The sequence below is a fragment of the Protopterus annectens genome, chromosome 7.part0, assembly GCF_019279795.1.
Source record: "Protopterus annectens isolate FY-2018-M chromosome 7.part0, PAN1.0, whole genome shotgun sequence".
NCBI lineage: Eukaryota > Metazoa > Chordata > Ceratodontiformes > Protopteridae > Protopterus > Protopterus annectens.
In genome coordinates, this window is record NC_056739.1 from 518,772,284 (window position 1) to 518,798,732 (window position 26,449).

Consider the following 26,449-nt stretch of genomic DNA (forward strand, 5'->3'; position numbering starts at 1 on the left):
AGCAGGTGACAGCAGTCTCTGCAACACATGTGCTAAAGTGGAAATGCTGTTCCCTCCTGTATTTGGGATACAAATTCCACTTGCCATTGTAGGGTAAGGACTTATTAGAAATAGCCAATATCACTGCAAATTAAGGGGTGTGGAACTGTCGTGCAGTTCTCTGACCTTAGAAACAATTAAATAATTAAAAAGGTCTGCCTTTAAATACAGGGGTTTGTAGTCTGAGGAGGGTTAAATTAGGGGTCTATATCATATATTCAAAATTCCAAGATGTCGAACACCATATGTTCGAACTTGAAATTTCGAATATTGAAAACATTGAAGGCTCAGAATAGCGAATTTTTTCCCAGGGAAAAAAAATTGCTGTTCCGAGAAACATACACACACACAACACAAGCACACTAAAATAAATAAACCACAGACATACAGTTAACAAAACCCAACCCCACACTAAACCACACATACATTACTAACTATCCACTTACCTTAACCCGCACCCTAACCCTAAGGGCCATAACTATCGCACACATACCCTACGGAACTATACACAAACAAAGCAATAAATGCACACACATACAGTTAACAAAACACAACCCTACACTACACCATACATACATTACTAGCTATCCACTTACCTTAACCCGCACCTTAACCCTAATGTCCGTAACTCTCGCACCACAGTGGAGGAAATACGAAGCCACGGAACGGCCCACCAAAATCTTGCCTAGGTAAGATTTCGATGTTCCGGAGCTTCGCTATTTTCAACATTCGATGGTTTGGGTTCGACGTTTTGACATTTGGTGTTTTCTGTGTTCAGAATTTTGATATAGACTCTTAAATTAGAACCTGAGGCTGCCAATACAAGGGCATACTTCACCACATGCCCCATCAATGAAATTAATGGATTGTAAATGTATATTGACCACAAGACACCTTCATGCTTGCCTAGATATAATATCGTCCATCCCCAAGTACAGCAGTGGACATCCACTAGAGGATAAATAAATGAGCTTTAAAGATATAAGACAGGAGAATAACTGTCAGCAGAAGCCCTTGGATACAAGCAAACATTCCCACAAATAACATCTTACATTCGTACCCCAGCTTCCCACACCTATAAAACTAGAAAACTTGATCAAAATAGATATATCCATGACTCACTGGAGACATTTTACTTCAGTGCCCTTTCTCAAAGTATATTACTCTCACCATAGGTCAGTTTAATTTGTGTCAAACAACTGAATTGCTCAAGGCATCACCAGCATGCAGTGATTACTACAGATATGGCCTTTTATTAGCTGGACTTCACTTGAAGGAAAAGATTCTGATAGGGCCCCACCATTGGTTTCTTGTTTTAGCATTGTCACCTCACAATAAGACTTTGTCCTGTTTGATTCTCAGCTAAAGCGCCTTCTGTGTGGAGACATGCATGAATGGGCTACCTTCGTTGAAAGTTGTGCATCAGGGCTGGCAACTTGGCACGTAATAATCTACTGCCAATCATTAGCGGACCGGAGTTCCGCTGTGGCGACCCCTAACTGGGAAAAGCCGAAAGACACAACAACAACAGTAATTCTAACTTATAACTTCTGTTATGTATTCACTAAATAATCAGAGATAAAAATGAAGCAGATGGTATGCCATGGCTTTATAGCATGTATATGCCTACCATCACAAATATATACCATATGCTACTTTGTAATGACAACGTGAGGAAGTAAAAAAGAGACAGAAAAATCTGTGCACCACTTGTCTGTTACCATATTACCTGTATTAGAAGTTTCAGTCACAGTTATCTTTGGGGTAAAGAGTGTAAACCCTTCAGTCTGCTCCTATTTCTGTTGAATGTAGAATGTGTATGTGTGGGAGTGGGGGTGAAAAAAGCTTATCCTGAAGGAACCAGAGAATAAGGCAGTCCTAATGAGTTAGAAGATTTCTAAGTAAAAAAAAAAAAACTAAGATGCTAAATTAAGTGGAATAACTAGTTTTACACTTATTCTGTAAAGTAAGCTTTTGTTTTCCTGTTTTAGGGACAAGGCAGTTGCTGTAGACGATAGTGTGGAGGCCGTTGGCGATAATCTGAGACAGGCAAGAGCTGCACTTAGTGATGCATCAGATACAATAAGCAGACTGAACTCATCTTTGCAGATGCTATCAGGCCAATTCACAGGGGTAAGGGTTTTTTTTTCTACCTTACTAAATATCATACAGGACTGGATTATAGTAATCAGTAACTATACCACTATTTTAACTGAATACTAAAAAAGTCAAAACAGGCATAACTGTATTTCTGAACATACCTCTCAGTTCTCTAGAATTTTGCAGAACATCCAGATTTTTGTCTCACATTTTGTTCTGTCCCTCACAAAAATTGTGGTTTTCTGGCAAGTCATTGAATATTGCAGTTGCTAAATAAGGACAGACATTTGAGATTCAGACTTCACATCCTTCACAAAATTAATGCTAAGGAAAATCCTGCTATTCCAGCAACTATCTAAATTGATTAGAGCAATATTCACAATCTGTCTAGAATTTGGGGCCTTTGTCCCTGATTCTAGATAGAGGTATGGTGGACTTTTATACTATTACTATGGTAAAGAAAAAAAAATTATGTTAATTCTACACAAGTGTTACAAAAAAGAAAAACATTTTATTTGCATCACCATTTGCTTATGTGGGAAACCTTTTACGTTTACATTAATGCCAAGATATATTGTACAATGTTTCTTCAGTACAAATATATTTTCCGCTTTTTCTATGGACATGATAAGTTCAATCTCTACAAAGATATTCGGTGACTCACCTTTTTCACTGTTTTGGTTACCTACAAAACCTACCTTTAATTATACGAATCTGACAATTGTATTTTCCTTCTGAAGCTATCACTTTGTTAACATGTTTCTTAAAAATGCTGAAACATTACAGGCATTTCTTAAAGTCTGAGAAAAATGTGAAGAAAGTATTAAGAAATTATTGATCCAATATTTTGGAAAATGGCAATGTTTTGTCTACTGATCTGCATTCCATGACTTGAGTAGCTATTATTGTCACTTGATAGAAACTGCTTACTCTGTAGAAGCCAGAAAGTTTATTTATGTATTACAGTGTATAACATGTACTAAATCATTTAGTTTGAAAACTGATATAAAATAAGGTAGTGAGATATTAGTGGCAAGTAATACTTCTGGTCATGCCTAGCACTATGAGGTACATAGCATCGCATTAAAAATATGGTTCTCCTTCTGTTGTGTTGACTCATATTGGAAAAAGAAAGTCCTGTTCTAAGCAGACAAATATTAATTATGATAATTTTTATGTTAAAGTTTGAACAGGAATTGCTTCCATCCACAAGCAGCTTGAGCGACTTAAGGATACGTTTGCAGAAGCTGAATAGTGGCATCTCTCAGCTTGAAATGACAACGAACCAGAACTGGGCACAGGCGGGTTTAGCAGCTCAGTATGCTGCAGCGGCCAGTGGTTTAGCTGGAGATGCTCAGCAGGCAAGACAAATCATTTTTCATTGGATGTTAATACAAGTTACATGCATTTACATCAGTCAATTCTCTTATTCTGCCATTTAGTTTTACTGCTCTATTTTAAGTTTAAAATGTACTAGTTCATTTTTGGCAATGCCATCTGACTAGTGACTAATGTTTTGTCATATTTTCAAATACTACAGCTTCTTAGTTGTTGATTAATTATATGATGATACAGAAATTTGACTACTCAATTGTCATAAAACAAGTAAAAGTTACAAAAAAGCCATTCATTTAATTCATGTCTGCAATGCCAAGACCTTCCAGAGTAATATGCTTTGCTGATTAAGGGCTTAATCTTTTATGCTTTTTTAAAGAAATATAATAATGTTCTTTAATCTATGGATCAGGCCTCATCTCAAATTATAGGTTATTAATCAGACAGCTTTGAGACCCCGGCTCTCTGGTACAAAGGGATAAAGTCCTGACTGTACCACAGACTGTGTCCCAAGTGACCCAAGTTCATATAATCGCTTGGACACTGGAAGATGTGATTGAGGTGAATTGGAAAATAACAGATATAGTTCACCATCCTGAAGGAGGGTGTGGGGGATCTATTCTACTGCTATGGTCTAGACCTGTAGAACTATGAACATGAGCTAATATGATGGAGGAATGAATATAAAGCATGGTGTTAGAAATAACTATGGTCAAATATAAACTGTATTGACATAATCAATTGTCCTTCATTACTGCTTTTCATATTTGCCTGGGATGAAACCATTTTGTTAGTATTATCTTCTCTTCTATCACTCTTAAGTCTATTTATGTCTATGTAGCTGTCATCAGAAGTGAAACTTAAGATCCTATTTAGATTGTTGTACAGTTTTATTTTATTATTTTACACTGATCGGTATTTTAAGAGAGTATTTCTTGTTGACATAAATACAGCATTTTTTGAGAAGTGAAAACAGTGTGCTTTTGTTGCTGGTGAAGCACAGGTCACCTGAGGTTCAGTCAAGGATTTATTTATCTGTCACTGGGCCATGGATAAGGATACATAGCATTTTCGATCCTCTGATTGAAGAGTGCCATTCAAGGGTATGCAGGTTAGTTCACTTTAAATGCAGAAACTCAAGTGGTATAAATCTTGGGCCTCTTATATGGTTTATTTTACATGACAGCATTCATAATGAATAGAGAGTGGGATTAGAACTTGGTCATTGCTTGCTTAGATAGTTTACCTTTCATTATTTTGTGAAAGAAGGTGAATGCTAAGGTAATATTTTCTGTCTGAGTTGGTGCTTGGTCAGTGGAAAGGTTTGCAGTCTAAAATAATTTTAGATTGGACTGAGATGTTCATTGCACTTTAATGAAGTGTTGTTTTGAATTGTGCTAAAAAGATTTGCACTTATTTCTGAGAATAGTGGTACCTGTTCAGACAGGGGTGATCCATTTATACAATAGGTTTCCCTCAGTTAATCTTTATTTGTTATGCCTTTGCCTAATTTTTGGTATTATTTGTGGTTGAGAGGGCCCTCATAGTAATTTTATTTAAGTAAGATGTGTGATGATGTGAGCTAGTACCAGCTGTGCCAGGGAGAGTAAGGCTGTGCATGTGTAACATATTCCAGCATAGCTAGCTGGAGTTTTGTGAATAATTATATGCCATTTAAATATCAAATTGATTTGTACAGATGCTTGTGTTAAAAATGCATCAACAGTGGGTCCTACTGGACAGAAAAGAAATATACATGTATGTCAGACTGTATTGTTGTAACTGATGACATGCATATATTTTAACAAAGGATATTGGAAGAAAAGGCTCGGCCCGTCTAACTTTAAGAAAATAGCCTGAAATTAAATTACTTGGTTTAGGCCATAAAGACTTTATCTCAGAAGTCTGAATGCTGTCAGAGACGCAATGTTTGTGAAAAGCCTAGACTGAGTTCCTGTTCTGTTGTGCTTAGTGGTAAACTAATTGCTACCCTGAGATGGCAAAGAATAGCTTGTTAGTTTCTGCAGGAAGTGTTGGAACTGTTTTACAATTTCCAGATGCTGTTATAATCTTATCTAAAGTTTTATATGTGTATTGTGACACATCAGTGCCAGATCCTGGCTTAGTTTGTGGTGAAATGGTAGTATGAGAATCACAGAGTCAGGTGACCAGATGTAATGTCATTCTGTAGCCAGCACTGAAATTGTATTTGAATACTAATGAGAGATATGAGGTGTGCACTCTGTTTTTGGGACTTGACAAGAAACTCATCCATGTTCATCTTGCCTTGCTTTACTAAGTAACTAGGGAACAGTAACTCTTCAGTCAGTTAAAAAATATAGTGAGATTAGCTAAATGTAGCTTTTCTGTATCTGTTTGAGTCTTTCCACCTGTGCTGGATTTTTTTATTTATATTTCCTGTGATTGAAACTCTGGTGTTTACTGTAAATAGATGTATTTTCATGTTGCTTTTTATTATTATTAAATATAGCTAAACCTTTCATTGTGGATGGTCTTTTTAGGAAAATATTTAACCTTTGCAAATACTTACATTTATTAAGTGGCAGTGTGGCTTCATGTTCCTACAAGTCTTGCTGCTTGGTTAAACACTACCATGTGTATAAGTATTAATTGTATTAAGTGTATTTGGGTACCTGGTTTCAGGTGTTCTGATGGCAGTAAATCTACCTTATAGTGTGGGTGGAGGTAGCAGAGTGGGTATGCTGTGCCAGAATTACCCAGGTGTGCATGTATGTAGAAATCAAGTCTAAAAGAACAGTGTGTGTGACAGCTGCTTTGAACAGGGATACTGAGAGCATTGATTTCACAGAGATGGTGGAGGAGGACTTGGCTTGGAACACCCGGCTAAGGGCTCAGCTCTATATTGGTCAGTGGGGAGTTTTATTTAGGGCCTGGAGAGAAAGCACAGCCCTAGGACTGGAGTGTGCATTCCGTGTGTACTCTTAAGGGAAATTATACTTGGTACAGAGAGCTGCAACTGAAAATACTGTGTCTATTTTTCTCAAAGTGAACATTCTATGCTGGTGTCAGTGGTGAGGACTGAGGCTCCTTGATCACTGGCCCAGAGGAGGGATGTCGCAGGAGGTACAAAGCTGATGACATTCATGAGTACAGAATTAGTGTTCTATAAATTCAAATAAACAGTCCAGAGCTGATATTACTATTGAATCAGATATCTGTGTTACTACCATTAATGTCAAAACAACTTCCATAATAGTGTTCTCTTCACTCAACAGGGCTTTGGGAATATGCAGCTGAAGTTTAATGAGTTGAAAAGTCGTCTTGGACAAGGTTTTGTCCCTGGTGGAAATATGGAACAGAGGTTTTCATCACTGAAAACAGAAACAGAATTTCTGTTTCAAGAAACATCTGGTATGATGCAGAGAATAGAAGGTAAGCCAAGATATTTGTATATTTCCTCATTCCTGGTAGATTGCTCTTTTCTTTCTCTGTTAAGCAATTATTATTTAGATTTAACATATAACAACAGAATTAGACAGAGTTCAAATCCTCTTGCTAGCAAGAAAGCAAAGTAAATCAAATTGCAGTTATTGTTGGGTTTATTACAAGTACTTGCACACTATTAGCCTTGCTCATTACCACCTGCTTGAAATGGCAAGTGCCTTACCTCCCACTAGTCCAGTCTTAGAAAATTACATAACCCTCACAGGACCCTAGCCCTAACCCAAGAACTCCCACCTTGTCCTTAATGCTAATCTGAATTCTCAGGTCTATATTATATCCTCGAACGCTTAAAAAAGCAAACGCTGATTGATCAAATTTATTTTCGCAAAACTGCAAAATATTGAAGCAGCAGAAACTCAAATTTTTTCCTAGGGAAAGAATTTGGTTGTCTGTTTCTGTTGCTTCGGTATTTTCAGTGTTATGGTGGAAAGTTACCGGTCGGATTCAGGTAAGTGTGCGATTGTGTGGATGTGAGTGTTAGGGTGATTTAGGTGAGTTAGGGTTAGGGCTCAGGTTAGGTGTCTGTGCGATTGAGAGGACATGAGGGTTAGGGTGGATTTAAGTGAGTTAGGGTTAGTGAGCAGGTGAGGTGAGTGTGTGATAGTGACGGACCTTAGGGTTAGGGTTTGGGTTAAGGTAAGTGGGTAGTTAGTGGTGTGTGCATAGTTTAGTGTAGGGTTAGGTATCAGATATTAGGTGTATGTGTGTGGATTTCTGTTTGTTTGGTGTGCTTGTGTTGTGTGTATGTGTTTTGGATCAGCAATTTTTTTTTCCCTGGGAAAAAAAATTGCTGATCTGACAGTTCGAGATTGTAAGCTTTCGCTTAAATTAGGTCAATCATTCAGCGTTCGCTTTTTTAAGCGTTCAATGATATAATATAGATCCGAATTCTCACTCCCTCACCCTAAAACTTCCTCTTACTCCTTAAGCCTAAATTTCCCTTTAAGTCCCTAAACCTAAATTCTGCAGTCTGAGAATGGGACTAGAGTTATAAAAATTGTGGTCATTGCAACTTCAAGTGAAGTTGCTATGGGTCAGTAGCACATCATGAATACAACAATATTGGCCTATTGTAGTTATTTCAGCTGAAACTAACAATTTTCGCTACCTTATTGAAAGCAGAAATTAATTAGCATTTTATTTTTCCATCATTTTTTTCAACTTGTTCTTCCTTGTAGTTTTTAAAGAATTACATCAAAAATATACTATGGAATACAGGGTTTTTATGGTGACTGATTGCGGGGAATTCCGTTTTGCTGCAAGATTTTGTGAGTGCAGTAAGAATAACGTAATTGTTTTATCATTCATATGTGCATTCAGTATTTGTTCCTTTATGTTTTCATAGTTGCATATTTATTTTTGCACCATATATCTTAATGATAAACACCATTTAGGGTTAGATATAAGTTGCAATAAGTATGGTTCACTAGAGCAGCATCCTTGAAACTATTGTTGATTAAAAAGAACAACAGCAAATAGGGAAATAAAACATAATTATTGATTTTCTGGGTTGAGTTCCAATGTACCATTCCCTCATTAGTGAGATTTCACCCTAAGACATCCCAAGCACTTATTACAGACATTTCCTGTATTGTAACAGTTGTAAGAAATAAATTAATCAGTACCCTTTCCTTCAAAGTGCTGTCTTTAGCAAATCACCCCCTTCCATAGGTCCTAGAGAACTTTCCTCAGTGAAGAGTGAGTCAGTGAATTACATTATAGAAAACTTCTCTGCTTCCTACCGAGTGGCTTTTTTTGGTATATAAAATTAATTTGATAGGTCAACTTTATGTTCCCCACTACTTGATTGATGAGAGACTTTATAACACTCAGGGTTTTAGTGAAATAGTATTCAGTACTTCCACGGTGGTGCAGTGGTAGCATTGTTGCCTCACAGCAAGAGGTTCTCCCATTTGATTCTCGGCTAAAGTGAAGGGAGTGCCTTATGTGTGGAGTCTGCATGTCCTCCCCGTGGTTGGGTGGGCGTTCAAAAGACATGCATAAAATGGGCGTGCCTTCGTTGAAGGTTGAACATCGAGCTGGCATCTTGGCATTTGTGAAAATCTACTGCCAATCATCAGCGGACCGGAGTTCCGCTGTGGTGACCCCTAACCGGGAAAAGCCGAAAGGCAACAACATTGATGAGTATTCAGTGGCAGAAGCCCTGCATTGCAAATTATCCTGCACCAATGTGCTAATTTGCACTGAAGTGCCTTTTACTAGTTTATAGTCATCCAGAATCCCTAATGGGGAATCATCCTCACCCCCCCATTTCCCATTTTCTACATGGAGTCAGGGTGTTATAGTGACTTTTGCTATCTGTCTCTATTTAATGCAATTATTCTGCCATCTTTGATAGTCATGACTGTATGCCTTTGAGGCAAAAATCTTGTTTACAAACAAGGTTGCTCACCACTCACATAGACCTTCTTATGTAGATGCACTTAAAATAAACTTCTCCACACCTCAAAGACCTCCTAAGCCATCAAACTGCAACACCTATCATCAATAATCATGGAAGCACACACCAAAAGCAACACCCAACACCACACATAAGCATATATCCACTGATCCCTATAAAGCAGACAAACATTTTATCTAGTGGTCCTGTCTTTGGGGATTCTGTTGTAGGACACACAGATGACTCCTCACCAGGCTGGACAAGGAGAAAATAACAGTTAGTTGCCTATCTGGAACAAGGATCCATAATATCATACACACATGCAAGTCACTGCACCACCAGTGCAGATACGATTCTATCATAGTCCATGTGGGTGTAAATGACCTGAAACATACTTCAATGGACTACGTGAAAAGAAACATTTTGAGCCTCTCTGAATATGTGTCACAGACAGGTATGTGCCTTGCATTGAGCAGCAGTCTACCTTCACCAAGGATGATGCCACAATATGAACAGGAAATGATTGATTTTAATAACTGGTTTAGTTTCTTGCATCACTGCAGGGGAATATTTACCATGTTCTGGCCAGCTACAGGTCACTGTCTATGACCCACGAAGCTCACAGCTGTTACCAAGACCTACTAGAGTTGCTCACCATCCTACCAAATACCCTGTTCATGAGAGACTTTAATTTACATCTGTGGTCTGGGAAACATGTACTGCTTCTAATTCACAGGCACTTTTCCTGGACTTTATCAACACAAACACCCTGGACCAGATAGCATGCCTCAGACCAGCGGATCAAACACATTAGTGTAGTACTCACCAACATGGGACCCAAAATCCTGACAACACATCTACCTCTGGAAAATTGTTTACAAAAACCCTGGACAAACATATAAATGGCTGCATTGAGGCTGCTGTACCTACCAGAAGTAAGCCCAGCTCTAACACCAAAAACAAATCCCATTGGCGGAATCCTTACCATGACAAGGTATATAACAAAAGAAAAAAGTCATAGTCAAAATCAGGAAGAGCAACTGTCATAGCACAATAGCTCTTTGATTCAACTAAACAATAAACTAATAGGTCTAACAAAGTGCAACAAGGACAATTACTAGGCAAGGATAGCCTTCCAGGCTAAGCACAGTCGCAAGGCTTTCTTCAGCTATTTCAGAAACCTTAAATGTAATATTCAGCAGTATGCAGAACTGGTGGTAAATGACACAGCCCTCACTGACACAGATAGCACAGTGAATTCACTGGCTGATAAATTTAGTTCTAACTTCACCCCTCACTACCCCTGTGAAATCCCTTCTAACATATTCCTGCAGCTGTCAACAAGGAGCAAGTCCAGGTGGTGCGCACTAAGGCCAAACGCATTGCTTCAAGAGGCCCTGACAATATCCCCATTTGCCTCCTAAATAACCTAAAACATGACCTAGCAGGACCACATGAGTCAGTCCAAATACAGCCTCAGAACAGGTTATATGCCATGTGAATGGAGGGCATAAACAGTCATCCCTCTTCAAAAGGGTGGACCATCAATCGACCCAGGATCTACAGACCCATCAGTCTGACAAGACTGATGCCCAAAGCCATGGAATGAATTATCATGGAAATGATCAACAAGGACATTGGAAACCTACAGACACTGGAATCATCCCAGTCTGGCTTTGTAAAGGAAGATCCTGCCTACTGAACCTGGCAGACTTCTTTGAGAGGGTCATCAAGGCTATGGATAAAGGGAAAACAGTGCATATCACCTAGCCTGACCTGTTCAACACATTTGATATAATACCCCACTCAGGTATTGTTGACAACTCTCAAAACAAGGCATAGATCCACACATAACTCATTGCATTGCTGTCTGCCTCAAAGATAGGACCCAAGAAGTCAAGATCAGTGAGAACCCCTCCACCAGAGACTGGTTACCAAGTTTAGTACCCCAAGGCTGTATGTTAGGCCACTTCTGTTTGGCATCTACTTCTCAGAAGTCAAGGCAAATGTCAAAGGCCTCTGGCTCACCAAGTTTGCAGATAATTGCAAAATTGGGAGCTATCAAAGATTCTCTCTATGACAACAACATCCCATAAAAGAGTCTAACATAAACAAATGACTAGTGCCAAAGCACAGATTTAAACTCAACGTGAAGAAATGCTTTATAGTGCCCTTTGGGTAATCATCCAGCAAAGATACTTACTTCATTGATAAAACACCCCTAAGAACTGACTCGGTAATTATTGATATGGGAACATATGTAAAAAGTAATCTAGCCTTTGACCAACAAGTAGCCAAGATAGTAATAAAATCATTCTATGTCACCCAACTCACAAGTAAGGGTGTGGCATCCAGGTCCAAGGAAGTTATTGTATCACTCTACTCAGCCCTTAACAAATCCATCATTTAGTAAAATTCTCTCTTTGACATGTACCTAACCAGGCACTTACAACAGTTGGAATGGCCTCACCAGGAGAATCCAGGGTATGAGTACCCTGTCCTGCATAAATTGCCTTAAGGCCCCATATCTGTGCACAGTCTCCTACAGTTTACTGACAGGTGATGTATGCCTATCATATAAGACATTTCCAGATCTAGCTCTGACAGATCTCGTGCACATCTGCAAAACAAACAACACCAGAAACAGTAAATTCAAGAACCTGGACTTTGCCTGCGATGTAAATTGAACATGCAGGACTGACCAATTTGTGTCTCAAAGGATCCCTACACTATGACACAAGCTCCTCATCTAAATGAATGAGTTCATCCCTGACCTTATTCAAAAGGAACTTTGATCATTGGATGGGAAATTGCAAATTACCCCTGGTCTGGCCCCAATGTCTCTGATGGACAGAGGTTGACAGTAAGTAAACTAATTCCCAACTTACCCCTAACATAACCTTTAGCTACCTCCTCACTAACATATCTCACCATATAGGTGTCCAAGGAACTCTGGGACAAAATTGTTTTTGATTGCAACTCAGCTTGTAAAGACTCTGGAGTTGTTAACCTAGTATAAACCTATACATCTATACCAAGTTGCTTAATCAATGGTGATAACGTTTTAAAACTGTGCAGCTTAAGCACAGCCACAGGGTATTATTCTAAGGCATGAAAAATAGCCGTCATTTTGCCACTTTATAAAGGAGGGCCATCTCAGATCCCAAGAGCAAAAGTACCATCAGTCTGGCAAGCCTCATTTGTGAAATCATGAAATACATTACTTCAATGTAAAAATCCTATTTCTGTAGACCAACAGCAGTATGGTTTTGACAGTGGAAGATCATGTTGAGTTAATTTATTAAACTTCTTTGAGAAAGTAACTGAAACTGTAGCTAGTAGCCATGCAGTTCCTATAGCACACCTGGATCTGGCTGTAGATAGTGGCCATGCAATTCATATAGCACACCTGGATCTGGCTGGAGATCGTGACCATGCAATTCCTACTGCACACATGGATCTGGCTAAGGTCATTGACACTCTTCCACAATCTGGAATTGTAAATAAGCTTAAAAGCCTAAATGTATACTCTTGCATTGTATGATGGCTGGCAAACTACTTGACAAATAGAAAACCCATGTAGTTTAAGTTGCAGATGTCACCCCAGAAAGCAAAAAAAAAAGTTGACTTGTAGTATTGCACAGGGCTCATTACTTGCACCCTTATGACATATATTTATTGGATCTCCAAGCTACTGAACCAGATACATGGCTAACTAAATCTGCAAGCTACATGCTACCATGTCTTCAGCATCTAATACTGTGTTACTACAACAAGGGCAAAACATGCAAAGCAATTGTGCATTAGATAAAAGCTTAAACTAAGTGCAAATGAGGATAGCATTGTCACTTTTGGAATACATTCTTGGAGGCAGTGTAGACAGCACCCCACTCCAAACTTATATGGTTAATAGAGATCTTGGTATTGTCACAAACAGCCATCTATCCTTTGACCATTATGTAGCAACAGTAGTCAGGAAATCTTTTTAACTGGCTAAGTTATTAAGTAAAGTGATTTCTTCCTGATCAAAAGAAATTGTCATGCCTCTATGTTTTGTCATAATCAGGCCAATTATAGAGCATAATTTCCCTTTTAGTATGTATTTATTCAAACATATTGCTCAGCTAGGAAGACTTCAGAGGTTCCTAACTTAAAAGTTCACCAGACTAAATAAAAAACATGACACAGCAGCTATAATACTATGAGCTATTTCATGTCAACAGCACAGAGCAAGATACATGTTCACTTAAATATGCATATGTACAAGCATGGTAATATAAAATTAGCTCCCTTAACTGTCTAAATAATGCCTGTAGAATAGGTATTCACTCATCTGTCTGGTTACTAATTTGTTTACATTTCTAAACTGGGAAATTTCAGGTTGGAATTCTTATTTTCAGTAGAGTCCAGAGGATCAAGTCTCCAATGAATACTCTACTCAGTAACAGGTCTAAACCTACCATTATGGAGAGTCAGACTACCCTTGTTTCTCCTGACAACCTGGTTGATATGGCTCTCCTCAGGCAGTGTAGCAACTGCCTCATGTACACAGACAACCCTCTACTGCTAAATCACTCTAGTACAGATCGCGAGAGATGTATCTAAACCAAGAAGCTGGAATCCCTGTTCTGTTGTGCACCAAACAATAACACCGAAGAGTTTGTCAGCTCATACACCACAACTCACAAAGCAGATATACCACAACCCATACATAAAGCTTGAACTCAACACATAGACCATCATACATGGAGGTACTCTCCAAAAATTTACCTAAACACCAGAGATCTCCTAAGCACAAGGTTGTTACACCTGACACAGAACCCACAGCACTCAAGACACATAACAACACCAGTGTCTCACCAACTAGGCCCTTAAGGTGCAACACAATCAATTGAAGATTCTATAGTGACAGACACTGATGTTCCACTCACCAGGTTGGATAAGGAAAAAGTCATGGTCAGCTGTCTGTCCGGTGCCAAGATTTGTCAGATCACACATGCAGTCAAGTAACTCAACAACAAGTACCATTATGACTCAGTCATAGATCATGTTGGTGTGAATGACTTGAGATGTACCTCACTGGACTATATGAAAAGAGACATGATTGAGCTCCCTGAATATGTGTCTCAGGCAGGTATATTCCTAGCCTTGAGCAGCATTTTACCCTCATCTAGAAAGATGCCACAATATAAACAAAAAATGATTGACTTTAATAATTGATAAAATCGTTTCTGGTGTTATTCAAGGGGGATCCAGTTTCAGTCAGCTTGGGATGACATGATTGCTAGACCTCATTGCTTTGCCAGAGATGTTCTGCACCTGGCACCTCTGGGCTTTTGGCTGCTGACTAAGGCTCTTGCCTCCCCCATAGTGCCTTTTTTAGGCAATGTCTCAAAAACAAATCTTCCGACATGAAAATATCCAGCACAAACAAAATAAGGGTTATGCTGCTGAACGATAGGAGTTTAAACCAAAAGCGGCATTCTCTGGAAGCATTCCTCTCGTTGGATGAAGTAGACATTTGTGCAGTCACAGAAACCTTGTTCAAGGCCACAAATAGTACCCTGGCCTTGCAAGGCTATAATGCTTTCCACACCTTCAGACCACAAAATGAGTGTGAGAACCAGAGGTGGTGGAGTATCTATCTACATTAAAGATAAATACTCTTCCAGATTGGCCAGACTAGATAACTCCATGAAGATACTCCCAAGTTCAGATTACCATGGTAAGACCCCCCCCCCCTTCAAGTCATTGCTAGTTACAGGTCCCCCTCCAAGAACCAAGATGCTCATGTGGCTTATTTGGCTTTACTTGAGTCAATCAAAATTCATCCTAACACTGTTGTCATGGGGGATTTTAACTATCCTACCATCAACTGGGAAGGTATACGATCACCAACTTACTTGCACAAAAGTTTCCTGACTTTATTAACTCAAATTCCCTTGAACAAATTGTACAAAATCCTACAAGGGGCTCAAACATACTTGACCTGGTTCTCACCAACACAAGAGACCGTTATGCTACCATAAGTGTAGGACCCTCATTAGTACAATGTGATCACAAGCCAGTCACTTTTGAAGTAACAATAACACCAGAAACCATCAGAGATGAAGTCAAATTAAAAAACTTCACCGACGCCAACTATTCCCTTCTAGGGGTTGGGATAAATGATATCCAAGCCCCAGTCTCCACAGATGGTCTTGGCAACTGTACTAAAGTATACTCTTATGCCATATACCAACACTTATACAAATGTATAGACTTGCCCGTGCCAGATAGGACCAAAGTAAGAGTCTCAAGAAAGAACAAGCCACCCTGGTGGACAACTCACATAAATAAACTATACAACATTCGTAAGAAGCTGTTTGTAAGAATGTCAAAGGGGGGTCCCAACAGTGGAAAAATACCCTCCTAAGCCTAAATAAACAAATAAGACAACTTATAAAATCTTCTAAGGGCAACTTTGAGAAAAATTTAGCAAACACAGCTAAGGATAAACATAAGGCTTTCTTCAGCTGCATTCATAGCCTAAAAGGTAGGACCCAGATCTGTGCTGAACTAGTGACAAATGATATCATACACATTGATCCTGCAGAAATTGCAAAGCTACTAGCTGACTAGTTTGGGGATAATTTCTTCCCTTTATCCCCTCCAAACATATCACAAACCATACCTTCAACAGCTCCTCCAGCCTGTATATCTAAAGAACAGGTCATCAAAGCTCTGTCTAAGGCAAAAAAGACACAGGCTCTATGGGTCCTGATGGCATCCCAGGTTGCATTCTAAACAAACTAAACAGTAATTAGCAACCCCCTTATGCACCATATTTAACCACAGTCTGAATACAGGATTTGTCCCAGCTGAATGGAAAACCATGACCGTTATCCCCCTCAACAAGGGGGACTTAGCAACAGATCTGGATAATTTTACACCCATAAGCCTGACTAGCCTTATTTGTAAGATCATGGAACGTATCATCATGGACCTCATAAATAAAGATATATGTGACCTCCAAACCCTTGATCCAACCCAATTTGGCTTTGTAAAGGGTCGATCATGCCTGTTAAATATAGTAGACTTCTTCAAAAATGTGACCAGGGCCATAAATGAGGGCAAATCTGTGCACCCAGTATATCTAGACTTGGAGAAGGCCTTTGACACAATCCCCCATTCAGACATTATTGACAAATTCACCCACCTAAATGTCAACCCCTTTGTTGTTAGGTGGGTTGCAAATTCGCTCACTAACCTTACACATTCTATCAAAGTGGGTGACTCCACCTCAGCCAGCAGAACTGTCATCAGTGGGGTTCCACAAGGGTCAGTACTGGGCCCCCTTTTGTTTGGTATATACTTCTCAGAAGTTCAGGCCAAAACAAAGGGGCTGTGGCTGACCATGTTTGCTGATGACTGCAAACTTGGTGCGATTGTTGACTCCACAAAATGATGTCAGTGTACTCCAAGATGGGCTTTCACAGACCAACAACTGGTGCCAAAGCCATGGATTCAAACTAAATATATAAAAAATCGCATCATCCACTTCATTAAAAGCAATATCCCTAATAACTATCAAATAAACAGCAATACCTTAGGTATGAATGCTGTAGCGAGGAATTTGGGCACTTAAGCAGACTGTGACCTAAACTTTGATGACTATGTGTCCATTGTATTAAGAAAGGCATTCTACATCACAGATTTAATCAGCAAAGGCATAGCCTCAAGAGCAAAAGAGGTTATAACCTTCCTATACTCATCCCTTATCAGGACTATAATTAAGTATATTGTTCACTTTGGTATGTACTGTACCAAACACCTTCAGCAACTGGAGAGACTCCAGAGATTTCTAACTAAGAAGATCCAGGGTCTTCAGCACATGCCTTACACAGACTAAAGTCTTTGTCAATGTACTCAGTAGCATATAGGCTGCTTTGGGGAGACTTGTGCCTGCCCTACAGAGCAATCTCTGATTCCAACCTAATGAAGTTGCTGACAGCTTTAAGTCAAATGGGACTAGAATTACCTGCTCCTGTGACCTAAATCTGGCCTGAGATTTAAATAGGACATGCTGGAGAGACAAATTCAGCTCACAGAGGTTGACACTTTTCTGGAACAGGCTACCAGTTCATGTTAAGCAGAGCACCTATATGACTCTGTTCAAAAGGAGCCTGGATGAATGGATGGGAAACCAGAAATTCTTGCTGGGAATTGCTCCCACATCCCTCTTAGACACAGGCAGTCATTACTAATAATAATCTTAAGCAATGACTAGACTTTTTCTCTTGAAATATAATGAGTGTAATAGGCTAGGCTTAAAACGACCCTCGGGCCAATAGCCTAGTAACCACCTATGAACCTATAACAAGCAGAGAGATAATACATAAATTATACATTAATTATCGCATAAATGATTGATGAAACAGTAAATACAATGACATTCGCAGTGACTAAACCATATTTTTATCCGTGAAATTTTAATAATGACGATGATGAAGATGATAACAACAATATAGTGAGAAAAATGTCATGGTCTATCAGCGAGATTTTATTTTGTATATGAACAGCGATGGTAACACAAAGGAACTCTGTGGTAGCTTTTTGGAGGTGTAACACACGTGTAGTAGCCCATTTAAAATTCTGTGCATTGATGCTTGTGAAAACTAAATTACAATTTGCTACATATGCAGTGCCAATAATGGTGTTCTTTAATAGTGGAAGAGCCAGGTGGGGCATTATAAAACTGTACCTGAGGAATAAGACTGTTAAGCTGGATTATGTGTAGTTATTCGGTCCAAGATTACACTTCAGCACGGTGATGTGCAAAGAGTAATTAGAAAACAGTAATTACATTTAATCCTTAAAGTTTAGTAATATAAATTTGTTGGTCTGAAGAGTTACTCTACAGCTATATATCCAATTTTCTTCAAGATGGTTATTCAACATAACATTTTTTCAAAGTGCTCCCTGAATTATGTAGTTCTGTAATTATACAGTAGCTTGTTCCAGTGTCTGCCAGTGTAGGCATAAAGTGGGATTCACCAAATCTGTCTTTGGTTATGGTTTCTTTAGTAGCTGCCCTCTAAAGTTCACAGGCCATGAAATGGACCTTTCCATGTGATGATTTACTTCATGAAGGGGGTTTGGGACAGTAAAGTTGTTTATGTGTAGAGGATAAGTGGATGATCGCTTGTGTTTGAATTTGAACCAGTAAAATGGTTTTCATGAAGTGCAATGCTGTGGTCTTGAACCAAAAAAACTAGAGGTATTGAAGGCCTTCTCTGTCATACATTATATAGAAGATGCAATCTCAGTTAGAAGATGCACAGAATACAAGACAGAAGGAGGAATTAACAGTATTATTTTTGCCTTTTCTACAAGAAATGTGACTAAATGATACAATGATTTTTATAATTGTTTCATTAATATACTTAAACCTGTTTGCCTTAATGCTCTCCTCATGGTACTTCTGCAGTAAATGCATGCTCGGACTAGAGTATTTAGCCATGAGACATTTTGTTGTTTGCCTTCTGTTTCCTCAGTGATAATTCTTTGTTCTCCATCAAGAATTCCTGTACCTTTTTTTCTGTACTGGGATCCAAACTGGGTCATAGCACTCCAGTCTAGGTTTTGTTACTCCATTGTACTTGGGTCACCATTTTCTTAACTCCTTCATATTATTCCATGTAAAATATAAGACGGCAAAATATTATTGTTATTAAGATTATTATTATTTTTCTACTGATCTACATTAGCCATGTCTTATTTTGTTTAAAAAAATCAAATTCCAAGCTCATTACTCAACTACCTTGCATTTTTGAAACTGTAATCCTGTGCACTTCTCAGCACTGAACTGTTTGTTTTAGCCCTTTTTTCACTTGGTATTATTCATATAACATTTGTGCTATTGAGCAGGCCTGGTTCACTGCAGTACAGTATATCAAACATCTGCGCAACTCATGAAGCATAATGCTCAGAGGGGTAAGACACTGCACATTGTCTTAACCCATTGTATAGCCATAGTGCTCTGTGCATGGATTACATATGCAACTCACCCTCCTCTCCGATGGTATGAACATCATGGGAACACACCACTGGAGTACTGGCAGGTTCTAGTGGAATAACCTATGGAACTCCACTCCATGTGGTCTGATAGTAGTGCCAATTCCACTCCATGTGGTTGGTAGAAATGCCAATTCCACTCCATGCAGCCTGATAATAATGTCAATTCCACTCCATGCGGTCTGATAGTAGTGCTAATTTCACTTTGTGTGGTCTGATAGTAGTGCCAGTTCCACTCCATGGGGTCTGATAGTAGTGCCAATTCTACTCCATGTGGTCTGATAGTATTGCCAATTCCTCTCCATGCAGTCTGATATTAGTGTCAATTCCACTCCATGTGGTCTGATAGGAGAGCCAGTTCCACTCCATGCGGTCTGACAGTAATGCCAATTCCACTCCATGCAGCCAGATAGTACTGCCAATTCCACTCCATGCGGTCTGATAGTAGTGCCAATTCCACTCCATGTAATCTGATAATAGTGCCAATTCCACTCCATGCGGTCTGATAGTAGTCCCAATTCCACTCCATGTGGTCTGACAGTAGTGCCAATTCCACTCCATGCAATCTGATAATAGTGCCAATTCCACTCCGTGCGGTCTGAGAGTACTGCCAATTCCACTTCATGCGGTCTGATAGTAGTGCTAGTTCCACTCCATGTAGTCTGATAATGGTGCCAATTCCACTCCATGTGGTCTGATAGTAGTGCCAGTTCCACTCCATGCGGTCTGATAGTACTGCCAATTCCACTCCATGTGGTCTGATAATTGTGTCAATTCCACTTCATAAGGTCTGATAGTAGTGCCAATTCCATAGTACTGCTAATTCCACTCCATGCGGTCTGATAATAGTGTCAATTCCACTCTTTGTGGTCTGATAGTAGTGCCAATTCCACTCCTTGTTGTCTGATAATAGTACAAGTTCTACTCCATGCAGTCTGATAGTAGTGGACCAGGGACATCCTAAAAGCTGCTACCTGAAGTTATGTACATACTTTCACCAAGCATTATCATTTTCCAATTTTCTCTAAATCCAGAGCTGGCATTGCCACTGCAGTCTTGCAGGGCCTTATAGCTGTCACCAGCAGCCCCTATAAATCCCATCACTACTCCGCTCTCATAAAATTACATTGGCTCGAATTTCCACACCTTCTGACCAAATGTCAGCTGATCCAAGCTTTCAGAATTCTTAATTCAAACTCTGATTGTCCATCTCTGTCCAACCTGATCTCCTGGTACACCACACCCCGATCCCTGCGCAGCTCTGATAAACTCTTACTACAAGTCTATAAACCCAGCAAGAACATAGGTAAAATACTCTATAAACACTCCATCTCCCTTACCTGGAACAATCTTCCACTCCATATTAGAAGTCATACCTCCCTTCCTAACTTCAAACATGACCTGATAGTGTACCTCCATAACAACCCTTTATGTACCTGTTACCATCCTACTTAACCCCTCCCTCTCCACATACCCACTTCACCACTAAGTCTGATCTATAAGACCTTTTTCTTCTTTCTATAATTTATCCAACTGCTCTTCTTTCTGTACCCTCCCTCCCTCTAGTTCACTACATCCCTCCTCTACTACTATCTTCTTTTGCACCATTCCCTCTTCTGACCTATGGTCCCTTTTGCAGTCACCCCTCTCTACTTTTTACTCTCACTCTACTTTCCCTCAATTCTGAAGCTCCTGCACTTACCCATTTCTTCTTCTAGCCACTAATCTAATAATACCTTGTTTATTTTCATTATATTACCTACAACCTTAACTTCCTCTCCTGCTTACCTGCTGGATTTATTATTGTTGTTTCTCCTGTTACAACCTATTATTACACTTTTTGTATATATAGCTATGCACTTTGTATATATAGCTATGCACTATTCTACTGAGTATATTATGTTCTTCTTATCCATTGTATCCATAAGATTATTTTACTCTTTAATATTGTTAGTTTGTCTCTATTTGTATGTATTTGTATGTCTGTTTGGGGCTTTTCCCCTTGGGTCTCCAGTGAGAAAGGGTAAATTCTTACCCAGCTCGATGAACCCGGTAAACAAATGAGAAATAAATAAAATACAAATAGTGCCAATTCCACTCCGTGCGGTTTGATAGTAGTGCCAGTTCCACTCCATGCATTCTGATAATAGTGCCAATTCCACTCTGTGTGGTCTGATAGTAGTGCCAGTTCCACTCCATGTGGTCAGATAGTAGTGCCAATTTCACTCCATGTGGTCTTATAATAGTGCCAATTCTACTCCATGCAGCCTGATAGTAGTGCCAATTCCATTCTATGCGGTTTGATAATAATGCCAATTCCACTCCATGTGGCCTGATAGTTGTGCCGCAGCCCCTTCCTCTATGTAAAGTAGCATACAGAGCTGAGCAAAAATATCAATGATACAAACAAACTGGTAGCAACTTAGTACACTCTGGTGCAGGCAAACCTGCTACTATTTTATTTATTTATTTATTTTACATTTGTTGACTGGTATAGTCCGACTGGATACATGTCCATTTTCAGTGGAGGCCTGGGGAGAAAAGCTCCAGAGTATACATAATAAAACATAGCAATAAGGACAATATAACAGAAACAAAGTGAACGTAGCAATGCAGACAAATACAAGTAAACAATTACAGTTAATATTTTGACATTCAAAAGTAGACAGTTACATGACATTTGTAAGCAGTAGTTATAGTGAGGAGAAATGAAAACACATTAGCATTGACATCTAGTAGATTTTTGTACATTTATTAAAGTTGGCTAGCCAGGTTTGTTACAGTGACAGAGCCAGTTTAGTGCCAGATGTTGTTTGAGTTTGGTCTTAAATTCACGTGGGGAGGAGAGCAAAGTAATATCAGCTGGGAGTTGTTTCCATGTTCTACCTGCAGAGTTTGCCAAGAGAGATACTCCTGCTGTGTTGTTGGTTTTGATGTAAGAATTTTAAGTTTATTAGAGGATCGAAGCAGTCTCTGATTAGTCTGGGCGGTGATACTATTTGTGTTATCTGGATTATAGAGAATCTTGTTAGCTATGATCAGAAGGTTATATTGTATGAGACTGGAGCTGCAATGAAAATAATGACAGAGAAATAAAGAGAAGCATATTTTTGACAAACTTTCTTTTCACCCTTTTGTTTTCTAAACCTACAATTACAGTCTCATTGCAGCTCCAGTCCTGTATTTCTACAACTATAGGTACCCTGACTTCCCCCTTCCCAAACAGTCACACAGTGCTACTGCTAAGTTCTCAAAGTACCACATCTTCTCCTTGTCATATTAGGACAATGGCTGTAGCACTGTCATTATGCTAAAATCTTCATGAATTATGGCCAGGCATGGTGTTAGAGCTCAGAGCAATAGGGATTACCTTTGTACACCAGTAAGTACAGTCACACCCTGGGATGGGGAATGAACTAAGCATAGAATCACACTGTTCACAGTAATGTGCTGTGTACTCATAGGTGCATATAAGCATTCAAACTGCTCCGCAGGCTGTCATTCAGGACTGTGTCTCATGTCTATGGCTCATAATCCTGAAGGATGGCAGACTAAATACAGTGTGCAGATTGCCCATATGCTTGTTACATTAGGGCTATGTATAAATTAATACATAAATACATTTTATTAATGTCTGTCTATTTATGACTTCATTACTGTCAAATACGTCTCATTTTCTATTAGATTACTTTTTATCCATGTATTACAAAAAGTTGTTGTAATCATTTTGTTTATTAATATATCACATAAAGAAATAACCCCTTTATGGAAAATAAAAGTGGAAACTGACAAAGAGTAAGAAAAATTGTGTAACAGAAAGCAAGTATAGTATCAAAGAATAGTGCTCAACACAGTAGTTAGCCTATTAAGTTAGACTGAAATACTTACATTAATTGTAGGTTTAGAAAACAAAAGGGTGAAAAGAAACTTTGTCAAAAATATGCTTCTCTTTATTTCTCTGTCATTATTTTCATTGCAGCTCCAGTCCTGTATTTCTTATAAATATTGTGATTGTAGCAGCTATACAGTGTGAAGGATTAAACAACAAACTGCTATTTATTATAATCAGGGAAAAAAAGAATGTTTCAGTTTAGTAAGAAAGCATACACAACATAAGTGGTATTCTCAGTGCTGAGGAAATGCTGCATCATGGATTAAATATTGTTTGCAAAGTGCATAATAATTTTGTTGCAAACTTTAATTTTCTTTTTTTTCCAGAAATTAAAGCAGGAATTGAGCGAAGTAATGCAGCGATACTATTAAAATCTAGTCGGCTACATGGCTTGGAAGAATATGTAACACAGATTCGAAACTTCATACATGAGCGTGTGGAGATCTATTCAAGTTGTTTTCATTAAAAATCAAACCATTTTGTGCATTGTACATGGTAATATAAATATTTCTCTGATAACCTTCTCTGATGCCTTTGCCATAACAAACAGCCCAGATATTTCAATCATACATATGACTAAAGACATGCGTTTTTTCAATAAACCTTATCACCATGCGTGTAGTATTGCCTGATTTTTTAAAAACTGGGCATGCCTGTTTTTATGTATCTTTTTGTGCATGTTTATTTCTGGGGTGTGAACACCAAAATCAGTTATTTGCTGACTAAGTGAGCACAAAAATTAGTTATTTGCTGAATAAAATGATTAATGCATGTTAGCACTCAATAAAAGGTATCACATTAACTCATATGTTTCAGTGTTTTCTGTTGGTAGACTACCATGATTCTGTTTTTTTCTTTGGCAGGAGCATGTCAGTAGGAAGAAGTAATGTAACTACGTCTGAAAATGTGTTACTTAGTTGACTGATTTTAGAAACAAAGCGATCAAAGACTTTTTAAGGAGTGTAACACTTCTTATGACAGCCAGCTTGAGCTATTGTCTACAAGTGACCATTTTCTCACGTTACTTTACAAATGTGCCTTGGAACTATTGTTCTAAACCTCTTTAATCTCACACAATAAGCTATTTTTTGTCTGACTTTCAAATGTACTTTAAATTGTTGTCTAACAAATGGCCTCTAACAAAAAAAAAGTAGAGGAAGTCATTGCAAAAGACAACTTGTAATCTTGCTAGTGACATACAGAAATGCAGGCACTCACAGTAGTCTCACTATAGGATAATTGATACACTGGATCACAGTGAACAGTGCAACAGTGCTACAGGAAGGGTAGGGGAAATGGTGTACCAGCCTTGTTTACCAAATTTATGGACAACCAAACCTTAGAAGAAAAAAAAAATCTGATAGTTCACAAACTCCATTAAACAACCATTTTTTGTAGTCATTTATAGAAATCTTGTAGATGAACTGACAGTATTCTGGTTTTCAAAGATAGCTTGCATACTGCTTACATTGAAAAAATACCAAACTGTTTAGTTTACAAGCTGTCACAAGCAATCATTTAACAACAGCTTTTAAACCATCAAATGTTATTTTAAATGTAGCAGTGAGTTACTAACTTGTAGTAGCAGGGATATTGTCCTTTTCCAGTGACATCAAGGGTGCAGAAGATAACCACCTTCAAAAGTGCTTTTATCTTATTTTTCTACTTTTTCTCATTTTCAAGTGCTTGCTTGTCAACAGAAGTGATGTTTTATGATCACACTTACCGATTGTCAGCATACCTCTCAACTATACAGATTTTCAGAGAATGTCCAGATTTTTGCCTAAGTGGTCTACTGGCAAATCACAGAGGATGAAGCCATTAAATAATGACCCAATAATGACATATATTTGAGTTTCAGACTTTATATCCTTCAGAAAATGTATGGTAAGAAATCCTGTCATTCTAGCAGCTAATTTTCTAAGAGCAATATTTAAAGTCTATCCCCGATTTTGGGCCTTTGCCCCCCCCCCCCGCTATTTTAGGCTTTGCTCAAATTTCTTGCATTAAGAGGATGAGAGGTATAATTGTCAGTCACATAGTAGATCCCAGCATACCACCATAGCAAAAAGCAGCACTGGTGAAATCAGGGACTGTTGGGACTCTTGGATTATCTCATTTTTTATCTCAGGCAGTTACTTCTTCATGTTTTCTGTTATTTTTTTTTTTTACTTGCCCAGGTGAAGAAAGCAGCTTGCCTTGTTGGCCATTCTTTTATTGCATCTATATAGTTATTGGCTTGGATCATCTTCTATGGCTTACTAATGAAAGATGTCATCAGACTGTTGCAGCACATCTCAAACTCTTGCACATGGGCCATTGTCAGCTGCCATAACAACTTTAAGTCATCCATTAAGACCTCAAATTGAGCATTTTTGCATTGTAAAAAGGGCTTGCACTCCAGAACCACAGCATATATCATGAACAAAAGCATTTATATTTTTGTAAGCCTTCATCCTGTTCACCATGTATGCTTTATGTCTCTACACCCTGGCTGGCAATTCTACTATGTAACTACAATTGCTTACCTTCATCACAGTGAAAGTCCCTGTCTTGCAGACCATAACTTATTTGTTGGACAAAGATAAACAAAATCATGAGCTGTGAATTTCTGTGTCTCCTGCCTGACTTTATATTACATATAGCACTGATACTTTTCTCTATAAATGCTGTATGACAAAGCATATGAGTTTTCTGAGCTGAAAAAAAATAGGATTTATTCTTCAGCAGTTTCTTTCCTTCCACTCATCAAAAACCACTGTTATTTCACTTGTTCAATATGCATTACCTTAAAATAATGAAGCCCAATGAACTGCCAGTGCCTTTACCCGCTTATGTAGAGCAGATGAAGCATATGTTCTATATCAGCATTTTGAAAATTTAATAGTTCGAATCACTAAATATCGAACTGAAATGATCGAACTATTAAATTTTCGAATGCCGATAAAAAAAAAAAAAAACACCACCAAAAAAAAAAAAACTAAAGGGTGTAGGCAGGGGGGGCAAGCCCCCCTGCACCCCCCACACCCCGTGCTACTTAAATATACCAACTCCAAGACCACACTACATTGAAGTAAATGAAAATCTCCCCTTACAGAGATTTCCGTTTATCCGTTCGCTCTTCTGCACTTTCAGCATTC

At 38.6% G+C, this 26,449-nt stretch overlaps 1 protein-coding gene across 1 annotated transcript in view; it reads left to right on the plus strand.

The window, feature by feature from the left end:
* Window positions 1–24,111, plus strand: part of LAMB3 (laminin subunit beta 3) — a 366,988-nt gene extending 342,877 nt beyond the window's left edge. Inside the window, exons 20-23 of the mRNA XM_044077133.1 lie at window positions 2,031–2,172; window positions 3,324–3,500; window positions 6,732–6,888; window positions 23,636–24,111. Of these exons, the coding sequence (XP_043933068.1) occupies window positions 2,031–2,172; window positions 3,324–3,500; window positions 6,732–6,888; window positions 23,636–23,775 (616 nt within the window). The 3' untranslated portion in view covers window positions 23,776–24,111. The remainder of the gene's footprint in view (window positions 1–2,030; window positions 2,173–3,323; window positions 3,501–6,731; window positions 6,889–23,635) is intronic.
* Window positions 24,112–26,449: the final 2,338 nt, after the last annotated feature.